General features: G+C 44.8%; 1 protein-coding gene across 1 annotated transcript in view; it reads right to left on the minus strand.

Annotated features, from left to right (window-relative positions):
- The window catches only part of GTF2F2 (general transcription factor IIF subunit 2), a 247,215-nt gene that overhangs the window by 208,153 nt on the left and 14,158 nt on the right, over positions 1-24,904 (minus strand). The window contains exons 2-4 of the mRNA XM_044286548.1: positions 16,576-16,649; positions 10,614-10,632; positions 5,281-5,431 (exon numbers count right to left, since the gene is read on the minus strand). Of these exons, the coding sequence (XP_044142483.1) occupies positions 5,281-5,431; positions 10,614-10,632; positions 16,576-16,649 (244 nt within the window). The remainder of the gene's footprint in view (positions 1-5,280; positions 5,432-10,613; positions 10,633-16,575; positions 16,650-24,904) is intronic.

Here is a 24,904-nt window from a genome sequence, read left to right on the forward strand (position 1 = left end):
TTAAAGAGGATCTGCCAGCACAAAATGCAATGCGATCTGAAAGCACCGTGCTACACGAGTAGATTGATATACTAGATTTACTAAAACCTGTAATGTATACAATTATCTTTGCTTTTGTCTCCTCCTGTGAAGAGCCATCGGTACAGGAGGGGGTGTTATCAGTGATTGATGGCACTGTATGTATACAGTAAGACTGTACAGAAATAGCTGTCAGTCAGTGATAACTCCTTGCTCCTGTACCAATAGCTGCTCACAGAAGGTGAAAAAAGCCAAATACGGTAATTAAAATGTATAAAATTACAGGTTTTACCGAATCTTTCCCCACAAAACTATATATCAATCTGCTCGGCTTCTGCTGCTCTGTAACATGATTCTTTCAGATTGCATTGCATTTTGTGCTGACAGGTCCTAATTAAACATGCCTACCCACTAAATTTCTAAAATGCCATAAACTCATGTGAACCGGCATAAGCATACAGAGCGTGTACAAGAGTACCTTTGGGTACACCCACAGGTTCCAGGTTTATGAAGGGAAGGGCACCCATACTGAACGCCACACCATGTCCAACTCTATGGGGATTACTTCTACACCAGTATATCACTGTTTAAGTCTCTAAATTCCAGAGGCACTGTAGCCTGCAGTAGACTGGCACAGTGCGCTAAAAATCAGAGAAGCCTTCCTAGATCCACACTTGGGCGACCACTCAGAAAGGACGACAGCAGGGCTCGCCTCAAGAAGAACATATTGGTGGTTAGGTACAAGGACAAAAGGAGTGTCCTTGTACTGACCATCATTCATGGGAACACCAGCTCCCCTGCCCCTGTCTGAGGTACCACTACCCCAAACCAAGACTGCATCCTGGAATTCAAAACGTACATGGGAGGGGTTGATCTTTCAGATCAAGTTCTGAAGCCGTACAGTGCCATGTGGAAAACGAAGCTGTGGAACAAAAAGCTAGCCGTGCACATTGTACAGATGGCACTTTATCATGCTTACATGTTATTTCAATCTGCAGGCCAAGCGGCAACATTCAGTTTCAAGAGGTGGTGATCAAGGCCTTAATTTTTCAAAACCGAAATCGAGGGCCTAGTCCATCAGAAAGTTATGGTTCCTATGTTGTACTAGGGCAGGCATCCTCAAACTGCGGCCCTCCAGCTGTTGCAAAACTACAAGTCCCAGCATGCCCGAACCGCCTACAGGTATCAGCTTACAGCAAGGCATTGTGGGAGTTGTAGTTTTACAACAGCTGGAGGGCCGCAGTTTGAGGATGCCTGTACTAGGGCATTATTTCCCTGGTGAGGTCCCTAAAACAGAAAGGAAGGGATGGATCCCAAAAAAAAAAAAAAAAAAAAAAAAAAAAAAAGAAGAAGATGCAGAGGGTGTTCCAAAAGAACACCATTTATCATTGTGAAACCTGCCCTGAAAAACCAGGCCTGTGCATAAAGGATTGCTTCAAAGCGAACCACTCATCCATGGATTAATAATTGTATTCTTTGTGTCCTCTGTAATTTTACCACTTAATTATACTATAATATACACTGCACAGGTTACATATTCACATTTCCCCATCCACTACACACTAACACACCCGCGGGCCAAAATGTTCACTCCAAAAGTTGCTAAAGGGGTGTACTTTCCAAAAATGTTTAACTTTTGGGGGGTTTCCACTGTGAGGTTATCTCAGGGTATCTTCAAATGTGAAATGGTGCCGGAAAATCACTCTAACAAAAACCGCCCTTTTAAAGCCAAATGGCACTCCTTACATTCTGAACCCTGAGGTGCGTCGACACAGCAGTTTACAACCATATAATGGGCATTACCATATTCCGGAGAAAATGAGCAAGAAATTATCGGGTGCTTTTTCTCCTGTGATAATGAACAATCAGGGGCTAAAGCAACATTTTATTGTAAGAAAATGTAATTTTATGACAGGTATTCCTAAGTATTTCTAAATTTCATGAAACACCTGTGGGGTCTAAGGGCTCACTACATCCCCTGAAAAATGTATTGAGGGATGTAGTTTCCAAAATAGGGTAATTTCTTGGGGAAACTCTTTAGTATTTCATATCAGAAATTCTGCCATCGTCAGCCAATACTGTGTGATTTAGGGTACTTTCACATGAGCGGCAGGGGAGACCGGCAGGCTGTTCTGGCTGGTGACTGCCGCTCTATCCCCATTGACTATAATGGGGGCTGGGGCGGAGTTCCGGCAGCAACACGGCAGCGCACGGCGAGAGGCAGTCGGACTAAAAGTACAGATCCAACCGGCTATTCACCGGCTGGAATAGCCTGCCGGACTCCCCTGCCTCTAGTGCGAAACTAGCCTTACCAAATTAGGCTTCAAATATGCATGGCACGCTTTTACTTCAGAGCCCTGTGGTACATCCAGACAGCAGTTTAGGGCCACATGTGGGATATTTCTACAATCAGGGAACACAGTATAATAAGCTGACCTTTCAGTGGCACAAGTTGGGCGCAATATATTGGGTACCGAAATGGCATATCTGTGGTAATTTGGCAACTTTAATTTTTCACTATCCACTACACATTCATTTCTAAAAAAACACCTGTGGAATCAAAATACTTACTACACTACTCAAATTCCTTGAGAGGTGTAGCTTCCAATATGGGGTAATTTTTTGTTAGTTTCCACTGTACCAGTACCTCAGGGTCCATTCAAATAGTGCCTAAAAACCATTCCTGTGAAATCTGCCCTCCAAAAGCCATATGGCACTCCTTCCCTTCTGAGCTCTGTGGGGTGCACATACACCAGTTTACGAACACATATAGGGTATTGCCATATTCAGGAGAAAATGAGTAACAAATTATGGGGTGTTTTTTCTCCCATTACCCCTTGAGAAAAAAATAAAATAAAATGGGGCTAAAGCTGAATGTTTTAAAAAAAAAAAAAAAATTATATATATATTCATGGCCAAGTGTTTCTAAATTCTATGAAACGCCTCTCGGGTCAAAATGTTCAACATAGTGTGTCGGGAACATAAAAAATGGCTGTCTAGATGGGGTTAAATTGCATTTTAGAAATATCATGAGAATGTGGCCAAACTTTGTTTCCAAAAATGTTCCATTCGGGCATCCACCACTAATAGACACAGTGTGTCTTTTTAGATATTTCATGAGAAAGCAGCCACACCTTTAGCAGGATCCAGACAGATAAGAGAAGATAGACTTACAATATGCAAGCGAAAGATGAAGACTGTATGTTGTGATTACAATAAGGTTGTATACCAGGCGTCAGCAATCTTTGACACTACAGCTGTTGTGGTTTGAAAACAGCTGCAGTTCTGGGAAGTTTATGACCCCTGTTTTATATGTTGCAAGCATTAAGTAATTCTAACCCCTTGGATACTGGAGGTTTTTCTTTTTACGTTGTCGTTTTTCTTCACCGTTTTCCTGCAGCCATAACATTTTTAGGCTACTTTCACACTAGGGTTCATAGGTCCGTTCGTGAGCTCCGTTTGAAGGAGCTCACGAGCGGACCCGAACGCCTCCGTCCAGCCCTGATGCAGTCTGAATGGAGCGGATCCGCTCAGACTGCATCAGTCTGGCGGCGTTCAGCCTCCGCTCCGCTCGCCTCCGCACGGACAGGCGGACAGCTGAACGCTGCTTGCAGCGTTCAGCTGTCCGCCTGGCCGTGCGGAGGCGTGCGGATCCGTTCAGACTTACAATGTAAGTCAATGGGAACGGATCCGCTTGAAGATGTCACCATATGGCTCAATCTTCAAGCGGATCCGTCCCCCATTGACTTTACATTGAAAGTCTGAACGGATCCGCTCAGGCTACTTTCACACTTAGAATTTTTTCTAAGTTATTAATGCAGACGGATCCGTACTGAACGGAGCCTCCGTCTGCATTAATATGATCGGATCCGTTCAGAACGGATCCGATCGAACGCTAGTGTGAAAGTAGCCTTATTTTTGCGTTCACATAGCCCGATAAGGAGTAGTAGAATTAATCAGCATCCCCGATCACTGCGCAGGGTGGCGGTCTTAAACCCAAAAAGTGTGCGCTTCTAGGTTTTTCGCTATTTAGATACCGTTAGGCGGTCGGGAGGTGGTTAAACAACCTCCCAGTGCTGTACATGTATGGCTCTGGGAGCCTAAGGGCTAAAGATTGTTCCCAATGCAACATTACCCCTTTATAAAGTCTTTGTAAGACTACATGTTGAATATGAAATTCAATTTTGGGCTCCACATGTTATGTGCTATGCTACATAGCAGAGTTTGAAAAGGTTATCCCCGGCAGGCTGTGCTGACCAGTGATGGTCAGTTCGCAGTGTGCACCAGCGAACACATGCGGGCTGCCATCTTTAATAAGGCATACTCATCCGTCCGGCGATGCACAGGTAAGCCCTTACCTGTGCCGGGAGCCGGTCTGAAATCAAATGCGGTCACCGGGAGCAGGCAGTTCCGAGAACAGCCCGATGAAGGCCCCGGGCGGCTGTTCTCGGAACTGCCTGCTACCGGTGACGGCATTTGATTTCAGACCGGCTCCCGGCAAAGGCACAGGTAAGGGCTTACCTGTGCATCGCCGGACGGGTGAGTCTACCGTACTAACTGCGAACTGACCATCACTGGTGCTGACTTCAGGTAAATGAGAAGGTGCATGCAGGCACTCCAGCGTGAACTGCTTTTCTTCAGCATTAAAATTGGGCTTTAAAACTGGGTTAAAACACCTCAGAGGAGATCTCATTTGAATGTAGAAATACAAAGTACAAAGAGCTGGCACATAATGTACTCATTCCAAGAGCTTTACGGGTGACCAGGAGACAGTCATCATGTGTGGAGCAAAGGAGATTTAGAAATAAACCCAGGAAAGGATTCTTTACAGTTAGAATAGTGGAACTACGGAGTGCCCAACCCCAGGAGGTAGCAGATACTATGTCAGCATTTATCTTTTAGAAAACAGCATAGAGGGCTATAATTAATCTAAAAAACAAATGTTTTATAATTAATAGAGAAAGGTTGAATTTCATGGACTTGTGTTGTTTTTTTCAGCTATGTAACTATGAAGGGTATCATGCTTTTTATGGCCCTCAGAGGGCTTGCGATGTACCCAGAGCACAAACCGTGCAATCAGCGACAGTACATTTTTTTACATACAATATGACAAACACAAAAGAAATGTAGAATATAATGACCATGCGGCTACACACAAATTATAATGGATTATTTCTCTAGTGTCACGGTCGTCACTACATGAGCACAGAAAATGTAATGTAATCTCAGCGGCGCTTAAGTGAATCTAATTTGCCATCATACCTGATAAGCTCTCAGTGAACACGGTTAGCGTCTGTCCTCCTACGTTCTGTAATTGAAAAGGATGTTCCCTGGGTGCAGTAACAAAAGTTGGGGCAGATTTTCCTCCCATATCCTGTATACTAGTTAGCTCTTCATTTAGGGTAAATGATACCTGTAAGAACAAAACAGCTCAGTTCAGCACACACTGGAATGTGAATATGTAAGTTGTGCTCTTGATCCGTGGGAAACATTAAAGGGAACCAGTCACCTGTAGTATGCTGCCCCCACTGAGGGTAGAATAGTATCGCGACCGACCCGCTGATTTCAGTGGTATGTCACTTTGAGCTGGCAGTCAGTACAGACATGACAAACCTCGCTGTGTGCACCAGAGTCCAAAAAAGACCCGCTGGCCCTGCCCTTCCCGCCTCCTCATGATGGCAGACTGGTTACTTTCCTATGCCTAAAAGGAAAAGAACCTGCCAGTATTGGTCGGGGGGTGTGGTCAGTGATCAGACCATTTCCCTTATAGCACTGGATATTTAAAGGAGATCTGTCATCAGATTTGTACCTATGACACTGGCTGACCTGTCACACGTATGGTGGAACAATAAACCGGTATTAACGATATACCGAGGTACTAAGAAATGGCAATATGGCCATATCGCCATTTCTTAATTTCTGCTGTATTTTAGTGACCTCATAGGGACAGCCGCACGTCACAGTGCTGAATGCCTCTAGAACGTCCGGCGCACATTACAGCCGACACGGTGGAGAAGGAGAGAGTCCCTCCCCCCACTGTGATCCGGCTGCCGCTCCGCCACCAATGAGAGGGTAGTAGTCAGGAGGAGGGGAGGGGCTTTGGCCGCTGCGCCACCAATGAGAATTACCCTCAATACAAATATAGACTGCGGGTGCCAGCCATATCACATACCCGCACCCGGTCTCAATGACAGGAAGCGGAGATCCCGCGAACAGAGGCAATTTACCCCTCAAATGCAGCACCTGAGTGGTTAATTGGCACGGTTTGGTGGGATTCCCGTCACTGAGGCAGAGTGCTGGCTGTGTGGTATGGCTGGCACCCGCAGTCCATATTTGTATTATGAGGTTAATTACATTCATTGGTGGCGCAGTGCGCCCCCCATACCCCAGTATTATAAATTATAATCATTGGTGGCGCAGTGGTAGCTTCTGATCAGAGCCCTAGCAGTAAAATCTCAGGGCTCTGATCGGTTACCATGGCAGCCAGGACACTACTGAAGCCATCCATGGCTGCCATGGTAATCTCCCTGCTGCCGTGTGCACAAAGCACAGGGCAGCAGGGACAATGCAAGATCCTATGCACCCTAATAGATCTCTATTAGGGTGCATAGGACAAGGGATGAAAAGATCCCAGGTTCTAGCCAGATAAGGGGGCTAATAGTTATTAAATAAAAAGTAAAAAAAAAAAAATGAAAAAGAAAAAAAAAAAAAACACCAAAACATTAAAATGTTAAATCAACCCCTTTCCCAATTTATATAAAAAAATACATATTAACAATAAAAAAAATAATATTTATCGCCACATCCAAAAAGGTTCAAACTATTAAAGTATTGAAAAATATCTCTTATGTGGTGAACGCCGTAACAGAATAAAAATGTAAAAAACACATGATTCTCCATTTTATTAGTCTCCTTCTCCCCTAAAAAATAGGATAGGACCGTTCTATTATGAGCCACACGTTACAAAAATTGCAGAATGCACGCTTTTTTGGGCATTTCATTTTTCTTTTGCCTGGTACTTTTTTATGGGACTGAAATTGAATCAAAATGTTGGTATTGTGACAACCCTCATCACGGGGGTATAAGTCCTTTAGGTCATAAAGAAATGGCATCTAGTAGCGGTAAACCCCCAGAGCCAGGAGACCGGCGCTGCACTCTAGGGGCTGCTGCACAGAGAGGCCGAGAACAGTGGCTGCTGCACAGAGAGGCCGGGGCTGAAAACAGTCGCTGCACTCTAGGGGCTGCTGCACAGAGAGGCCGGGGCTGAGAACAGTCGCTGCGGTAATATGGCTGTAGTGTGTAAGGACTAAGATCCATATGGGAAGCGCCAGTCTTTAATAAATGAACGCAAATGTTTTATTTGACTGAAAGACATCTTTATGATGCCATTGTGGCCTATCTGACATTTTCTGTAGGAGCGGTGAAGATGGCTGATCGCTGCTGTCTCCAGCACTCCCGTAGAGAATGAAGGGAGCAGCAGGGGACACTGCCGCTCCATCAGATTGGGGAGGGGGGGGGGTGACCCCTTTCTTGGTGGGCAACTACGAGGTATTATTGCATGGGGGCATCAAGGAGACATTTTAATGTATGGGGGCAACAAGGAAACATGAGTTCATGTTTTTGTTTTATAAGGGGATTAATCGCGATATTGTAACAGGGGCATTGCAGTTACACCTTGAAGCTCTGCTTGTTGTGCCGCGATCTGCAACTTATCCCCGCTCATGCCAGGTCTAAAAAAGTGGGCGGGGATGGACCGGCAGGCCCGTCTCTTACCATTTTCTACGCCTGTTTCAGCAAGAAAGCTGTCTTATATTTAGAACTGGAGTAGGATACGGCAAAGTTATAAAGAGGCCAGTGCCTCTTCACAACTTCGGCGGGACCACCGTCAGCTTAGGGGTTTGTTAAAACCGGCGTCTAAAATGCTGGTCTTAATAAATGTGCCCCCATATGTTTATATCTATACAGTTATATTTAATAAAATCATATTATCAGCTTGATTTGAAGTGTAGTGGTCACAGTCATTTGAAATTGCAGTTAAGAGTCTCTCTTTAAAGAGTATCTAAACCGGAAGTCCTGCTCTTATCAGCAAAACACTGTGCCAGGTAAAAGTGCCACATTGGACAGAAAGGCACTGCACACAGCATTTTTGTGTCTGGCTACGAATGTAGACCATACATGGTGGACAATTCTGTCATAAAATAACCCGTTTTAACAGCAGACTGGCTGCAGGATGCTCATATCTATATACTAGTACACAAAGCGAGTGTTCTGCTATGTCCACTGTATCTCTCCTAGTCACATAACTCTATTTCGCCCATCCATTACTACTTATTTATCATAGTCCCTTATTGGTCTATTTCTCCATTCTCCCCCTCTGGCTTTACCATTACCCTCATAGTGCTTCAATCATCAGTGTCTCTGTCCCATGGAGGACCACCACCCACTCTCTCTCCCCAACTACTCCTTTAGGCTGGGTTCACACGAGCGTGTCCGGATTAGGTCCGGATGCGTCCCAGTGTATTGCGGCAAACCCGCGAGAGTAGGAACGCAATTGCAGTCAGTTTTGACTGCGATTGCGTTCCGATGTTCAGTTTTTATCGCGCGGGTGCAAAGTGCTTTGCACACACGTGATAAAAAACCGACTGTGGTACCCAGACTCGAACTTCTTCACAGAAGTTCAGGTTTGGGTTCGGTGTTGTGTAGATGTTATTATTTTCCCTTATAACACGGTGATGGACCATGTGATTAGAGCATGTGATCTGACGTCACCAGGTCATTTAGCCGGCAGCTCAGTATTAAAGAAGTAAAGAAGAGACGGGAACTATGCGATCAAGAGGAGAAGGTGAGTTAATTATTATTATTTTTTTAACCCTCAATTGATCACCTACTAAGCATTCTGTATTCAGAATGCTATTATTTTCCCTTATAACCATGTTATAAGGGAAAATAATACAGTGAATAGACTGTCACCCAGCAACCATGTGTGAAAATCGCACCACATCCGCACTTGCTTGCGATTTTCACTCACCCTATTCACTTCAATGAGGCCTGAAACGCACAATATAGAGCATGCTGCGATTTTCACGCAACGCATAAGTGATGCGTAAAAATCAGAGCTCATGTGCACAGCCCCATAGAAATGAATGGGTCCAGATTCAGTGTGGGTGCAATGCGTTCACCTCCCGCATTGCACCCGCGCGGAAATCTCGCCCAGGTGAACTTAGCCTTACTGCGCATGTGTCAACTCCCAACACATGCCCAGTGTGGCAGCTCCTGCTAATTACTGCTCCAAGTGCCAGACCAAATACACCCTGCACATGGAAGTAGTGAATCTAGGGGAGCTGATAGCATTAATGGCCGATTCGGGTCCTACTTCAACAGTCCTGAACTAGGGATGGTGCTCCAGTTTCTCTATCGTTGGTTTTATGATAGGATTCTACTACGGTAGCATCCATAGCATGCCCAGAATACTATAATGGAGATGTCCCCTTGACATCTCCTGTAACCAGGGATTACTTGTAGGACTTCCATATTCCTACACATTTGTCTAATTCACACACTTATTTAATCTGCATCCAGGGGCGTAACTACCATAGCGGAAGACCATGCAACTGCTATGGGGCCCAGAGCAAGAGGGGGCCCAGTTGGGATCATCTCCTCTTCTACAGCGGGTGAAAACTTGGTCAGGACTCTACCCTCTAAAAGGAACAACTTTTAGCAAATGAGACCGTGGAAAAAAAAATGTCTCAAGGGTCATTGAAAAGGGTTTAGGGGCCCCTGTGTAGGGGCCCGTTTGATCCTTGCTATGGGGCCCTTACTTCTCTATGTACGCCACTGTCTGCATCTCTTACATTCAATAAGCCCAGAGCTTCAGACAAACTGCACGGGTTGGATGATTGTTATACTATGATGTACTAAAGACAGGACAAGAGACTGACTCTTTATAATAATTAGATGTAAACTGTAACCTCCATCACAAATACGACTGGTTTGTTTCCCCCCTAATAGATATAATGACCTTTGTGTTCGGTATACACAGTACACACTGTATACGGATCTCTCCCTTTTTTTTCCCTATCTACAGAGATAGCTGTCATAAGACAGATTTTTACTGTGAATAGTGGCTGCATGATTATTTCAGGAAGCGGAGTAGGTGACAAAGGGGTTGCTAAGTGGAGAAAGAGGCATTTTCTCTAATAGGCTATTACAAAAGTTTGCTATATTCACATGCACTATTAATTTATGCAAATCTGTTGACTGTACAGGTCTATTTAAGCAGGCCATGCACATAAGACAGCTGGTGTCAGCTACTCCTCAAACATGTATGCTTGAATCAAATAGTCAAGCATGCTTACTGCCATCCGTACAGGGAATAAGCCACAACTAGACACCTTTAGCAAAAGACTGTGCAAGTAAAAAAACACGTGAAATCCTTATTTCTCCATCAGGCTGCCCCCTCAATGCCCATGCACATTAAACTTGTTGGAGAACTTGGCAGAACCCACCAATATTTAGCTTATTTGCAGAGCCAGTCTACAACTACATTTAAATTGTTATATAGTGTAGCTCATGAGCAATATGAATGGAAAGCTTACCTCTGTCTTCCCTTGGTTTCTGTAGAAGAGAAAAAAAAAATTGAATTACAAGATGTACTTAATATTTTGAGGTTCATACAGGAGAAGACTCCAATGGCAATAAGATTAAAACTAACATTTTGAGAAAGGTTATGGCCAAGAAACAATAGTAAAAGTGCAAGAGTTTCTAAAGCAACCACTGATAGCGTATTTTTTCAGTCAAATGTTCATTCAAATTTAAAACTCCAGATTTCGTCTCGATACCTTACCATCACATCCATGCAGAGACTATCATTTTAAGACTATAACAGCCTTTACTCTTCTTTTCATTAGATTTGGAACACGGTAAAGTGTGAATATGAATGTCTCTGATCATGTGGAATCCTGATCTATGTACCTACAAAGTGAATATTTGTCTTAACTGTTGGTGCAAGACTTGGTCCATTTCTATCAGATGGAATGAGCAAAGAAACTGGTCTGGAAATGTTTGCTGAAGGCTTTGTTCATTCTTCCTGATAGAATGAACAAAGAAGACAGGTCTGAAATGAGTACCAGGTATTGTCTCATTTATTAGAAGACCTCTAAATGAACAAGGCTTGGCTGTAAGTGAGTGTACAAGAGAGTTAGCATTGTCTGTATAGTTGGTCTTGGGATTCTCATGTATTGCGGGCGGATCTGAGAATTGGAAACTCCAAGGTCCGAAATAATAACAGAGAAACAAAATATACACAGTGACCATCATTGATTGCATAATCTAGCTACATTTCCTAAGGGGGTGAAGTTCTTTGGATAAAATAGTATAAAAGTTGAACCTTTTCAGTTAAAAATTTGCAGTTCATCTATGAGGGAAACGGACGCCCCCCTGCGTAGAAAATGTTCCCAATCGAGTCTCTGACTTTTGCTGAAATGGGCTACCCAGCTGATGTGTTGCTGTCAGATGATGCCAACTCAATTGGTGATGTAAGTACCTTCATCCTGGATGTAGTCGGGACTCTAGATGAAGTGTGGTTGTAATTAGTAGTTCTGTGTTGTCTTTTGTCCAACCTTTATTGTTTGTAAGTTTTCTATTTGGTGTTAGAGTATATACCTTATTTTACTAAAAAGGACATACATTTGCCCAATTATACTTATTCTTTTAATAAATGTACTTCTTTATTTTACTACTCTTAAAGTGGTGTGGCCGTCTCTCTTTAACGAGTATCTGAATCTGAGATGGTGTATTTGTTAGCAAGTTGCCTGATTTTTTTAGCAATCCACATTTGTATTCAATCAAGTACTTCCATACCAAACTGCCAATCTTTTTTTGCACCACACACAATGCAACAGGGGTTCAGCTGTCACTGATAACCGAACCCCTGCTGTATGCGAATCACCAATGCCGGCGCATCAAGCCCTGCACGGCCGCGGTTAGCGCTAACCGTGGCACATGCGATGTCCGTGCAGGGAGAAAGCAGCCATCCGATTACTAAACGGGACGGTGCAGGCGTGGGATTTACGTGACGACTCATCGTCACATAAATCCCACTCCTGCGCCGTCCAGTTTAGTATTCGGCGCAGGCGCAGTGAGTCAAGCACACACTCCTGGTGCCGGCTTACTTCGGCGCAGGCGCAATGAGGAAGCCAGCAGCAGGAGCGCATTTTTAACTCACTGCGCCGAATACTAAAAACGGGACAGCGCAGGAGCTGGATTTACATGACGATGAGGAGAACTCGACAGTGAAGCAACGGGACCTAGGCGTGTCAAGGAGGGAAAAGACCGAGCCTCTAGGTGCTGAAGCAATGCCCCAGTAGCACCTAGAGGCTCATTAGCATATTATACAAGTCTTTTTTATAAGAGAATGCGGCAGGCAGGGAGTTATAAAGCATACTGTTATGTACTGCTGACATTAGCCCATCGCTAATGTCAGTCAGCTACATAACGTTATTTCTCATGACAGAAACCCTTTAAGGCTACTTTCACACTAGCGTTCGTCGGTCCGCTCGTGAGCTCCGTTTGAAGGGGCTCACGAGCGGACCCGAACGCAGCCGTCCAGCCCTGATGCAGTCTGAATGGATGCGGATCCGCTCAGACTGCATCAGTCTGGCGGCGTTCAGCCTCCGCTCCGCTCGCCTCCGCACGGACAGGCGGACAGCTGAACGCTGCTTGCAGCGTTCGGGTGTCCGCCTGGCCGTGCGGATCCGTGCGGATCCGCCCAGACTTACAATGTAAGTCAATGGGGACGGATCAGTTTGAAGATGCCACAATATGGCTCAATCTTCAGGCGGATCCGTCCCCCATTGACTTTACATTGAAAGTCTGGACGGATCCGTACGAGGCTATTTTCACACTTAGCTTTTATATGCTAAAATAATGCAGACGGATCCGTTCTGAACGGAGCCTCCGTCTGCATTATTATGATCGGATCCGTTCAGAACGGATCCGATCGAACGCTAGTGTGAAAGTAGCCTAACGCAGTTCAAAAAAGACATAAGTCCATCAAGTTCAACCAAGGGAAAGGTGGGGATGCGAATCCCAGAAGGAAATGAGACTCAGATTTCTACACATTTTCATAAGCATTAATGTAATTTACTTTCAAGAATTCATCTAAACCCTTTCTGAAACTGTGGAATAGACTTCCTCAGGATGTGGACACAGAAGGAACAGTGGACAGTTTCACAGTTCTTACAGTAAAGAAGCTTTGACGCTTCTGGAGACTGAACTTTTTCTTCTTCAGTCGGAGGCAGTGCCCCCTTGTCTTTTGAGCACATTTTACATGGAACAGTTTTTCACCGTATTATTTGTATAGCCCATTTATATTTGTATGGGTTAATCATGTCCCCCCTTAGACGTCTCTTTTCAAGACTTTCAATTCTATTCTTTTAATCTTTCTTCATAACCAAGACCCTCCATGCCCCTTATCAGTTTAGTCACTCTCCTCTGTACTTTTTCTAGCTGCAGTGCGTCCTTTCTATGTACTGGTGCCCAGAACTGGACTACGTATTCCAGATAAGGCCGCACCAGCGCTTTGTAAAGTGGTAATATTACATCCCTGCCCCACGAGTCCATGCCTCGTTTAATGCATGACAATATCCTGGTGGCCTTAGAAGCAGCTGATTGACATTGTATGCTGTAATTTAATCTACCATCCACAAGGACACCCAAATCTTTCTCTATAAGTGACTCTCCCAGTGCTACATCACCTAGGACATATGAAGCACAGAGATTATTACTGCCAAGATGCATAACTTTACATTGGTCCATAAATTTACATCACTCAGAGTGTTCAAGTCAGCTTGTAGTTTATGGTCATCTTCCATAGACCGTACAGTACTATACAGCTTAGTGTTATCTGCAAAACTAGATATGGTGCTATTAATCCCGTCCTCAATATCATTAATAAATACATTAAATCATAAAAGGGCCCAGCACTGAACCTTGGGGTACACCACTTATAACCTGGCACCATTCTGAATAGGAATCATTGACCACAACTCTCTCTATACTTTCCAAGCCTATAGACATTACTTTACCTATTAAACATCTATGAGGGACAGTATCAAAAGCCTTTGCAAAATCCAGAAACACTACATCCACAGCAGCCCCTCTGTCCAGGCTACTACTCACCTCCTCATAAAAACAAATCATCAGGCTAGTCTGACAACTGTCCTTGGTAAACCCTTGTTGGTTATCACTTATAATATTATATAATATAATATTATTTACAGTCACATACTCCTGTATATAGTCGTGCATATAGGCTTAACAAGCGTCCAGGCTACCATGGTAACAGATTGGAGCCCCACGATTTCACTGCGGGAGCTCCGATCGGAAGGCAGAGGGATCCGCATCTCTCTGCCTTGCCACACAATTGTTGTGATCATCATTTATCACAGCACCAAGGGGTGGCTGCACCCTAAAATTGTGCTTTTACTTTCTTATTATGGTATATTGAGTGCAGATTGACTTAAAAAATATATATGTTTGCACCAGGCCGCAACACGCAACATAATGTCTGAAGATTTTCCAAATGCTTTGTATATCGAAAATATTAAATACAGGACAAACAGGCTTGCTTGAGGTGTGTTTTTTGGGGGGTCAATTAAGTGTTTTTTGAAACTGCAGCATGCTCAGAGTCCTGAAAGGTTCAGGTCCCAGAGGTGGGACCCGCACCTATTTTGTAAACGCAGCCAGCAAAGTTAAGGAGGGCACACCGTACATCTGCAGCTGCCCTTCATTCATTTCTATGGGGCCGCCGAAAATAGCCAAAGCCATTTCCGTCGGCTTCATAAAAGTGAATGAGGTCCGGAGGTGATCTGGCTGATTTAAGACACAAATGCTGGGTTTCAGCCGGAGAAAAACAGTTGCATGCAACAATTTTTTGTCCGGCCAACAGTCTGCATTTACACTACATCAGGCAGCTGGAACTCTGAAACGCAACAACAAAAGACAACCTTACGGCTCCTTCACATACACATTTTTTTTTTTTCAGGGTTTTAAAAGACGTATAAAAAGCAAAATGTTTTAATGGCTTTTTAAGCGCAACATTAACATTTTGCCGCAGTGTCTTTGAAAACAAATGCTGTGAGAAACAATCCATTGGCAGAGACAGCACCACTGACAGGTCATAGGAAATCTTTCCGCTATCTTATATCTATACTATACAATGCCTAAAATAAAGATTAAAAGGTTTTTTTCTGGTATTTAGATACTGATGGTCTATTCTACAGTAATGTCATCAATATCAGATTGGTGGGGGACTGACACCCGGGACCCTCACTGGATACCTGTTTCAGGCAGAAAGTACAAGGTTCTGTTCACCTTGGAGTGGCTGTACCAAAGTACTGCAGTTCAGCTTCCATTCCGGCTCTGGCGTCTGCCCAAAACAGCTCATCAGTTGAAGGGGTTAATCTGATATGGATTACTTATCCTGAGGATGGGCCCATTAGATATTGATAGCACTTTACACGGGCCACTCATCAGCCAGATGGTCTCTAACAAGTGTTCAGGAATGCTCGCTAGCAATTATCTGGCAGTGTAAAAGTGCCGCTGATGAATGAGCAAAACACTCGCTCATCAGATCATTCATCCGGTCAAAAAAAGCATCTGCTGCCAGCAAAAAACGCATCAGTATAAGGATGAGGAATGGCAGTAGTGATCGCTTCTCCCCATAAAATGAGGAGGTGATCGCTGCATGTAAATCCAGCAGTCTCCTTCACCGACGAGCAGGCGATTGCTTCCTTCCCGACAATCGCCTGCAAAATTAGCCCGTGTAAAGGGGCTTCAAGTCCTGGAAAACCCCTTTAAGGGCTCATGCACAAAACCATTGTTGTTTTGCGATCCGCAAATTACAAATCTGCAAAGCACAGATACCAGCCGTGTGCATTCCACATTTTGCAAAACAGAACGACTGGCCCCTAATAGAACATTCCTATCCTTGTCCATAATGCGGATAATAATAGGACATGTTCTATTTTCTTGTGGAACGGCTATGTGGACATACGCACACGGAAACATCTCAAAATTTTTGGGGCCCTATTGAAGTAAATGGTTCCACGTATGGGCCACACAAAAAAAATAAAATAAATATGTTCGAGTTTATGAGCCCAAATTAAGATGCTGTTGATTGGACTGAGTTCACAGATTTAAAAAAAATTAAAATAAAAGACAAAAATTAATCACCGATTTGCTTGAGGAAAGTTCACCTCAGCGGTGGAACTTCCGTTAGGAGCATCCACTTTAGATCCCAGCATGAATGCGGATCAAAATATTACTGCCATCAGGCGCCATTGGTGTCATATCACAGATCCAGCGCTTCCCCACGCCAGAGCAGAAAAACATTCTGCAGATGTGAACCATCTCTGAGAATGTTATTTACTACGATAACTAAAACACAGAATTGTGGTCAGAATTTGGCAGAGGGAACATGATCAAACATCTCCACTGACAAATAGAGTCAGCGTCTGACGTCACCAGGGACCGTCAACAAGACAAATACAGGCTTACTTGGCAATTCGCAGTTTTCCGACTTCACCCCTTCCTGTGGCTTTTGCCCACTGCTGAGCCAAGTACTTTGGAAGCTGCAAAAGAACAATTATCCATTAAATATCACATAAATCTAATGAAATAAAACACATTCCTGTAAATAACACACATCTCTGACTATGTAAACCAAACTGACGGTGGCGATTAGCAATGCAGATCATCCAAGTGCAAGCGGGCTAAAAATACTAGATTTAGTCTCTGCATTCTATTTGAATATCAAAGGAACATTTGCAGGAGAAATGGGAAAAGCATCAAAGCATGCGAATGTTTATCTGCTCAATGCCACTTTTCAATTTCTGACAAAAAATTGGCAACAATTTGCCACAGGACTTTCTGTGCTCTGTACCAACAAACGGACATGGCGGCATCTGACGGTCCGCACAGTGATTTCCTAAACGGGATCCCTCTCCAACATAGAGATTGCATTATTCGCTCTTCTTTTCTCTTGACACACCAGTCTTATAGGGAATGTGTCATCAGAAAATGACCTATCGTTTCAATCATGTTTTTAAGTTAAACATTATAAAGTTATGGTGATGTTATTTTTAATTTAATTTAAGATGTCAATATCCATTTAAGAAAAAAAAAAAATTTAATCCTGCCGTTTTCACACTGGCCACTAATCCTAATAATATGTGCCACTGTACAAATCACTGCATGTTCTCCTCAGCAGCACAGTGGAGAAGGCGTCAGTCCCTCCCTCCACACTGTGCCGCTGCTGCTGCCACCAATGAGGAGAGAGAGGGGGGGGGGGGGATGGGCCTTGCCACTGCGCCACCAATGAAGATAACTAACCCATTAATACAAATACAAGAGGCGTGTGTCGGCTGCAGAAACACATAGCCGGCACCCGACCTCTATGACAGGGAGCTGCGATCCGCAGCAATTAACCCCTCAGGTGACACACCTGAGGGGTTAATTGTCACGGATCACAGCGCCCTGTCAGAGGTCGGGTGCCAGGTATGCGATTTTGCCGCCAGCACCTCTCTTCACAGTATTACAAAGTATAATCATTGGTGGTGTAGTGCGCCCCCCCAGTATTATAGTCATTGGTGGCAGTGGCCGCAGTGGCCACAGGGTCCCCCCCCCCCCCCTCCTCACCGGTGGTGCAGTGATAGCTTCCGATCGGAGCCCCAGCAGTGAAATTGCGGGGCTCCAATCGGTTACCATGTCAGTCTGGACACTTGTGAAGCTTCCCAAGCTTCAATAGATCTCGAATAGGGTGAATAGAACAAGGGATTAAAAGATCCCAGGTTCAAGCCCCTAAGGGGAAAATGGTTATTCAATAAAGTAAAAAAATATATAAATATATATATATATATATATATATATATATATATATATATATATATATATATATTTTGAATCACCCCCTTTTCCCATTTTTACATATAAAATATATAAACAATAAACAGATTACATATCGCCACGTCCGAAAAGGTCAAACTATTAAAATATTTTAAAAATATCTCCTATGCAGTGAACGCCGTAACAGAATAAAAACTGCGCTATTCGCAATTTTTTTTGTCACCTTGCCGCTTTTTGTCCATGTGTCGATTTTAGATTAAAAATTGTTAGGAAACATTCTTTCCTGTATATAAAGTGCAAGTGCTGCCAAAAATTACAAGGAAGAGGCACTCCGATACAACCTGCATATCACATAATGGAGGGCATCATTTCACATAGTGGTACAATTGTTCAGGTAGTTGGACTACTACACTCAAAGCCTTTGCACTAAGGGAAAGGGCTTCCAAAAATTATAAGGAACCAGCATTCCAATACACCCTTTATTACACATAAAGGTGGGCATCATACACAGCCTTGAAAAATTCTGATTGACGGCCTGTTGGTGACCCTCAAAAACATTAGGGGTGAGGATTTGCTGCTGAGCTGACCCTGTAAAACATTATATGCGAGGGCCTGCTGTGAGCCGACCCTGTAAAACATTATAGGCGAGGGCCTGCAGGCGAGTTGACCCTCTACAACAGGCATCCTCAAACTGCGGCCCTCCAGCTGTTGTAAAACTACAACTCCCACAATGCCCTGCTGTAGGCTGTTCGGGCATGCTGTAGTTTTGCAACAGCTGGAGGGCCGCAGTTTGAGCATGCCTGCCCTACAACATTAGGAGCGAGGGCAGACTAATAAGCATGTTGATATGATGGAGGAGGACGAGAAAAGGAAGATTCAACCATATACCCTTTTTTTGTGGTGGAAGGGGCTCATGGGAATACAGTGTATTCAGTACATTATTAAAAAAAAAACAAAAAAAAAAAAAACACACATTTAAAGTGCCTTTATGTTCAGGCCTTGTTCATTTTTTTTTTTAAGAGTCAACCTGTCAGCATTTTCATTTGAAAGGCGGATGCGCTTATCAGTTATGCCCCAAACAGCACTAAATACCCGCTCTGACAAAACACTGGCAGCAGGGAAGGCCAGCACCTCCAAGTCGTAGAGCGCCAGTTCGTGCCACGTGTCCAACTTGGACACCCAGTAGTTGTAAGGCACTGAGGGATCATTGAGGATGCTGATGCGGTCTGCTATGTATTCCTTCACCATCTTCCAAAATGTTTCCCTCCGTGTGACACTAGGACGCGCATCAGGGTCTCATGAAACGGTCCGAGGCCTTGGAGAGAGAGTTGCCCTGCCTCTGTTGGAACTGCTGTGTGTCCCCCTCGTCTCCCCTCCTCGGTTGCCCAAGGAACTACGTACTCTGCCACCAGCGCTGTCAGCTGGAAATTTTTGGAGCAATTTTTCTACAAGGACCTTCTGGTATTGCACCATTTTGCTCGTCCTCTCCACCACAGGAATGAGAGATGAGAAGTTCTCTTTGTAGCAGGGGTCAAGAAGGGCGAACAAACAGAAATCAGTGTTGTCCAAAATGCGTACAACGCGTGGGTAAAAGGGAAAGGCAGCCTAACATATCAGCCATGTGTGCCAAACAGGCAAGTACTACCCTCTGTAGCGGTGGCCTCCTCCTCCTCCTCCTCCTACCCTGTGTAATGTCTTCCCCCATTTCCATCTCTTTCAGATGCAAAGCGCCGGCCTTAATTGTGAGCAGCGAGCGTTTGAGTAGACACATAAGTGGGATGATGACGCTGATAATAGTGTTATTGCCACTCACCATGTGTGTTGATTTCTCAAAGTTTCTTAAAACCTCACAGAGGTCAGACATCCATGGCCAATCCTCGTTTGTGAAGAGTGTAAGCCGACTGGAAAGGCGACAACCATGTTGCAGATGGTATTCTACTACTGCCCTCTGCTGCTTACAAAGCCTGGCCAACATGTGGAAAGTCGAGTTCCAGCGCGTGCTCAAGTCGGTGAACTGGCAATGGTAAGCGCTGCTGCAGCGTTGACAGACCGGCGAAAGCTGTCGATGACTTGCGGAAATGGGCACACACGCGGCGCACCTTCACCAGTAGCTTAGGCAAATTGGGGTAGGTTTTGAGAAATGGCTGAACCACTAAGTTGAAGACGTGGGCTAGGCATGGTATGTGTGTGAGCTTGTCGAGCTCCAAAGCCGCCAGCAAGTTATGGCCATTATCAGACACGAAAATGCCTGGTTCTAGGTTGAGTGGCGAGAGCCACAGCTCAGTCTGGTCTCTTATCCCCTGCCGTGTGCTGTTTGTCACCTAAGCAGATCAGCGGCCTGCTGATGCTTCCCCACTGCAGTGCTACACTGCTTCCAGCTACCGACTGATGGCTGACTGGTGCTGCAAGAGGATAATTCTGAGGTGGAAGTGGAGGAGGAGAAGTGGGGTTTGGAACCACTAACGTAGGTGGTGGCGGAAACCCTGATGAAAGTAGGGCCCGCAATCCTTGGCGTCAGTAGCACCTGTGCCATCCCAGGGTACGACTCGCTCCCAGCCTCCACAACGTTCACCCAGTGTGCCGTCATGGAAATGTAGCGTCCCTGGCCGATAGCACTTGTCCATGTGTCAGTGGTTAAGTGGACCTTCCCAGTAACTGCATTGGTCAGGACACGGGTGATGTTACGGGACACATGCTGGCGTAAGGCGGGTACGGCCCACCGCGAAAAATAGTGGCGGCTAGGGAATGCGTGACAAGGAACGGCAGCTGACATCAGGCTGCGGAAGGCCTCAGTGTCTACAAGCCTAAATGGCAAAATTTCCAGCACCAGTAATTTGGAAAGTTGCACATTTAGTGCTATGGCCTGTGGGTGGGTGGCTGGGTATTTGCGCTTGCGTTCAAATGCCTGGGGTAAGGACATTTGTACGCTGCGCTGGGACACGGAAGTGTATGTGGTTGCTGATGGTGCTTGCGAAGGTCCAGGTTCAGGGCGGGAGGCATCTGGGCCTATGCCTTCAACAGGGGATTGGCCAGCACATAACACAGGGGAAGAGGAGGCAGTGGTGTGACCCGCAGACACAGATTGTGGACCCAGGCGTTCGGCCCACCTATTACAGTGCTTTGATGCCATGTGGCGGATCATGCTGGTGGTGGCGAGGTTGCTAGTGTTCACGCCCCTGTTCATTTTTGTATGGCACAGGTTGCAAATTACAACTCTTTTGTCGTCCGCACTTTCCTCAAAAAAGCGCCAGACTGCAGAACACCTACCCCTTGGCAAGGGAGATTTCAGCAAGGGTGGTATCCGAGGAACAGTTGCGGGCCTGTTTGGTGTGGCCCGCCTTCTCCCTTTTGCCACCCCACTGCCTCTTCCAGCCTGTTGCGGTGCTGTGGATCCCTCCCCCTCTATACTGCTGTCCTCGCTCGGCTTGCCACCTTCCCAGGTTGGGTCAGTTACTTCATCGTCCACCACCTCCTCTTCCTTTTCCTCACCCTGCTCGTCCTCCTGACTTAAGATAAGATGCCTTTATTGTCACTGTACAATACAAGGAAATGTTGTTTGGAGCAATCCTAGATGCCATAGACAGAGGAACAAGAACTGACATTTAAACTAAAAGCATTACACTAGAAAAAACCAAAACATTGCACTAGAAGGCATTACTATTCACAGCATATATATAGCAAGAGCAAAGTAGGAAGTGCTTATGAGTATATATACACACACTGATTCAGACACCACTGCAGACAAGAGATCATCATGGGGTCATGAATGCAGCAGTCACTTTCAGTCTGTGGTAGTTTCTATCCTAGGAAGGGGCAATAATCTCTGAGCATTTAGGAGACTGATTGCTTTGGGGTAAAAGCTGTTCTTCAGCCTAGTGGTGCGGGCATGTTGGGCTCCAAGACGCCTACCAGAGGGTAGGGGAATGAGAAGGCTGTGGCCTGGGTGAGTTGGATCCCCGCAGATAATTTTTGCCCTGTTGCTGCAGCGAGCAGTGAAGGTGTCAATCAGTGATGGTAACTGAGTACCAGTGATTCTGCCAGCCATTCTGATGATGCGCTTGAGGGTCTTGTCCTCAGAAGAGCAGCCGGAGTACCACACTATAATGCAGTATGCGATAACAGATTCTATGGTGCACCTGTAAAAACTGACAAGCAGCTGTTTTGGGAGTTGTGCTTTCTTCAGACTCCTCAGAAAATAAAGCCTCTGAAGGCCTTTTTTGGTCATTTCTGTTGTGTTTTTTATCCATGACAGGTCCTGACTAATATGAACTCCCAAGAATCTGAAACGTTGAACTATCTCCACGTTTCCACCATTAATGCTAATGGGATGGTGTCCCTTTTGTTTCTTCTTCCTAAAATCCATAATTGGCTCCTTTGATTTCTTGGACTTGTTGACCTAACAACAACCTCCGTTTTTAACAACTGTGCCTCATACTCATCATCAACCTTTGGAGACACTAACTGCAGTTGACTTATTGGCAACTGTGTCTCATCATCATCATCCACCTCGTGAAACACTAATTGCCGTTCCCCACCGTCATCTTCTTGTGACTGTGGATGTTCAAGAGTTTGGGAATCAGGGCACAAGATCTCATGTTCCTCTTCAAGCGGGCTTGTCAAGAGGCCCAAATGAAGGAATGGCACTGAAAAGAGCTTGTCGGAATATCCGAGTGTGCGATCACTTGTTTGGTAAAACTCTCCATGGTGGAAGGAAAGAGGATCAGGGTGAGGAATGTGTTGACCAGACTTTTGGCTACTGAGACTGGACTTGGTGGAAGACAGGGTGGTGCTTAACCAACTGGAAGCATCATCTGCTGCAATCCAACTGACCACCTGGTCGCACTGGTCTGACTTCGAGAGCGTTGTCCTGCGCTGCCCCGCAAACTGGGACATGAAGCTAGGTATTGTGCATGATTGTTTTTCTTGTGCTCTGGCAGCAGGCACAGTTTCAACGCGCCCACCCCACTTCCCTGTCACTTACTGCTCGCCTTCTTCATATTAAATGTTATATATGCTTGAAAGTTTGTCACACGTACAGTAGCATAGGATTTGTAAGTGTATGCACAATTTTTTTAAATAAAAAAGGTATTTGGGATGTGGAAACGTCACCTAGGAGATATACCACAGATAATGTCGCTGATGTCAGCAGCAGCTAATAAAAAAATTATAGGGAATGTCACAGGTATTTTGGATGTGGAAACGTTACACAGGAGATGTACCCCAGGTAATGTCACTGTCCGCAGCAGACACCGTCTACGGAAAAATTACACTGGATGTCACAGATATTTTTGGCATGCGCACACATTACGCAGATAATGTCGCTGTCTGCAGCGGCCTAAACTATTGCTAAAGTCAGCAGCGGCTAATATAAAATTACAGGGAATGTCACAGGTATTTTGGATGTGGAAACGTTACACAGGAGATGTACCCCAGGTAATGTCACTGTCTGCAGCGGACACCGTCTACGGAAAAAAGTACACTGGATGTCACAGATATTTTTAGGCTGCGCACACATTACACAGGACATGTAGCGCAGATAATGTCGCTGTCTGCAGCGGCCTAACTATTGCACGCTATTTAGCTCAGGATGCACTAAACATAGATATTGCTGCCACACACACACACACACAACAGTCCTTAAAAGGACTTTTGGGTCTGTAACGTTTTAGCAATTTAGCGTAGGTTGCGTTAAAAATATATATTGCTGCTGCCACACACAACAATGGTCCTTAAAAGGACTTTTGGGTCTTTGACAAGTTTTTCTACTGAAAAAAAAAAAAAAAAAAAAAATGAAAATTGCACTCCCTACACTATCTTTCCCTTATTCAGCACAGCTCTCCCTGGCTAAGGGCTCTTTCAGGCGGCCATATGCTGTCCGTAAAAATGCGGATCAGTTTTTTTGCGGACAGTTCAGCATGTCCGCAAATTTTTTTAATTCAATTCAGTTTTTTTGCTGATCCATAGACTTCAATAGGGCCATGTCCTGATCTTCACTGACAAGTATAGGACAGGTTTCATTTTTTTTTGCTGAGTCATGCAATGGAAGATGACCCCATAGAAGTGAATGGGACAGCATCTAATCCGCAAAAAAAAAAATGGATCCGCATTTTTGCGGACAGCATACGGCCGTCTGAATGAGCCCTAACACTGAGCCAAACACGTGTCATTGGGTGGTATATAGCACCCGATGACGCTTTCCGGCCAGTCAATCATTGTAATGGAAGCAAGCAACATGGCTATGGCATTACAGTGAAGGGCAGTACTTACCAGCACGTTTATAAGCTGCGTGTGGGGAGGAGACTCTAGCATTCCGCTCGAGCACAGGCGGTATTTGGCCGAATGCCGCCATGTGCTGAGCATGCTCGATCAACACTACAAATTAGTAAATCACGGACGTGTGTTGTCCGAGTTCTCCATGAACAGTACACATATCCACTGATTTTATTGACTTCATTCACACAACCTTGTTTTTCTACAGACCGTGAATTAGTTGAAAAACAGCAGGGATCTGCACTATCTAGGTCTGTGATGTAGACAAAACCTGGCCATGGAGGACTATGAAAACCTCTGACAGAACAGGATGGCATCATGTATGACCGCTGGTAAGAGATGCTCTGGAAATCCCCATTTTCAGCCTAGCAGTGCACGTGGAATATGGATGATACATAGTGGGCAAAAACTGACGAACAGACTCTTCTCAGACATTTTCACAGATGAACTAGCGACCATCTTGTGATCGCTGACTCAGACGTGTGAAACAAGCCTTAGACAAAAGTATGTATCCAGGCGTCTAACTGGTGCAGGTCTAGACAGCCTCTAAGTGTATGCCATCTACAGAAGTAGTAAACCTGCTCCAGTGTGAACACAGCCGAAGTGTACGTCCACCCGGGACGTAAAATACAGCGGCAAAGTCAAGTTGTGAATTGTGTGGTTTTAAGCATCCATAATCATGCTTAAAACCACATGAATTATGTGCAGATTT

The sequence above is a fragment of the Bufo gargarizans genome, chromosome 3 (assembly GCF_014858855.1).
Source record: "Bufo gargarizans isolate SCDJY-AF-19 chromosome 3, ASM1485885v1, whole genome shotgun sequence".
In the NCBI taxonomy this organism is placed as follows: domain Eukaryota; kingdom Metazoa; phylum Chordata; class Amphibia; order Anura; family Bufonidae; genus Bufo; species Bufo gargarizans.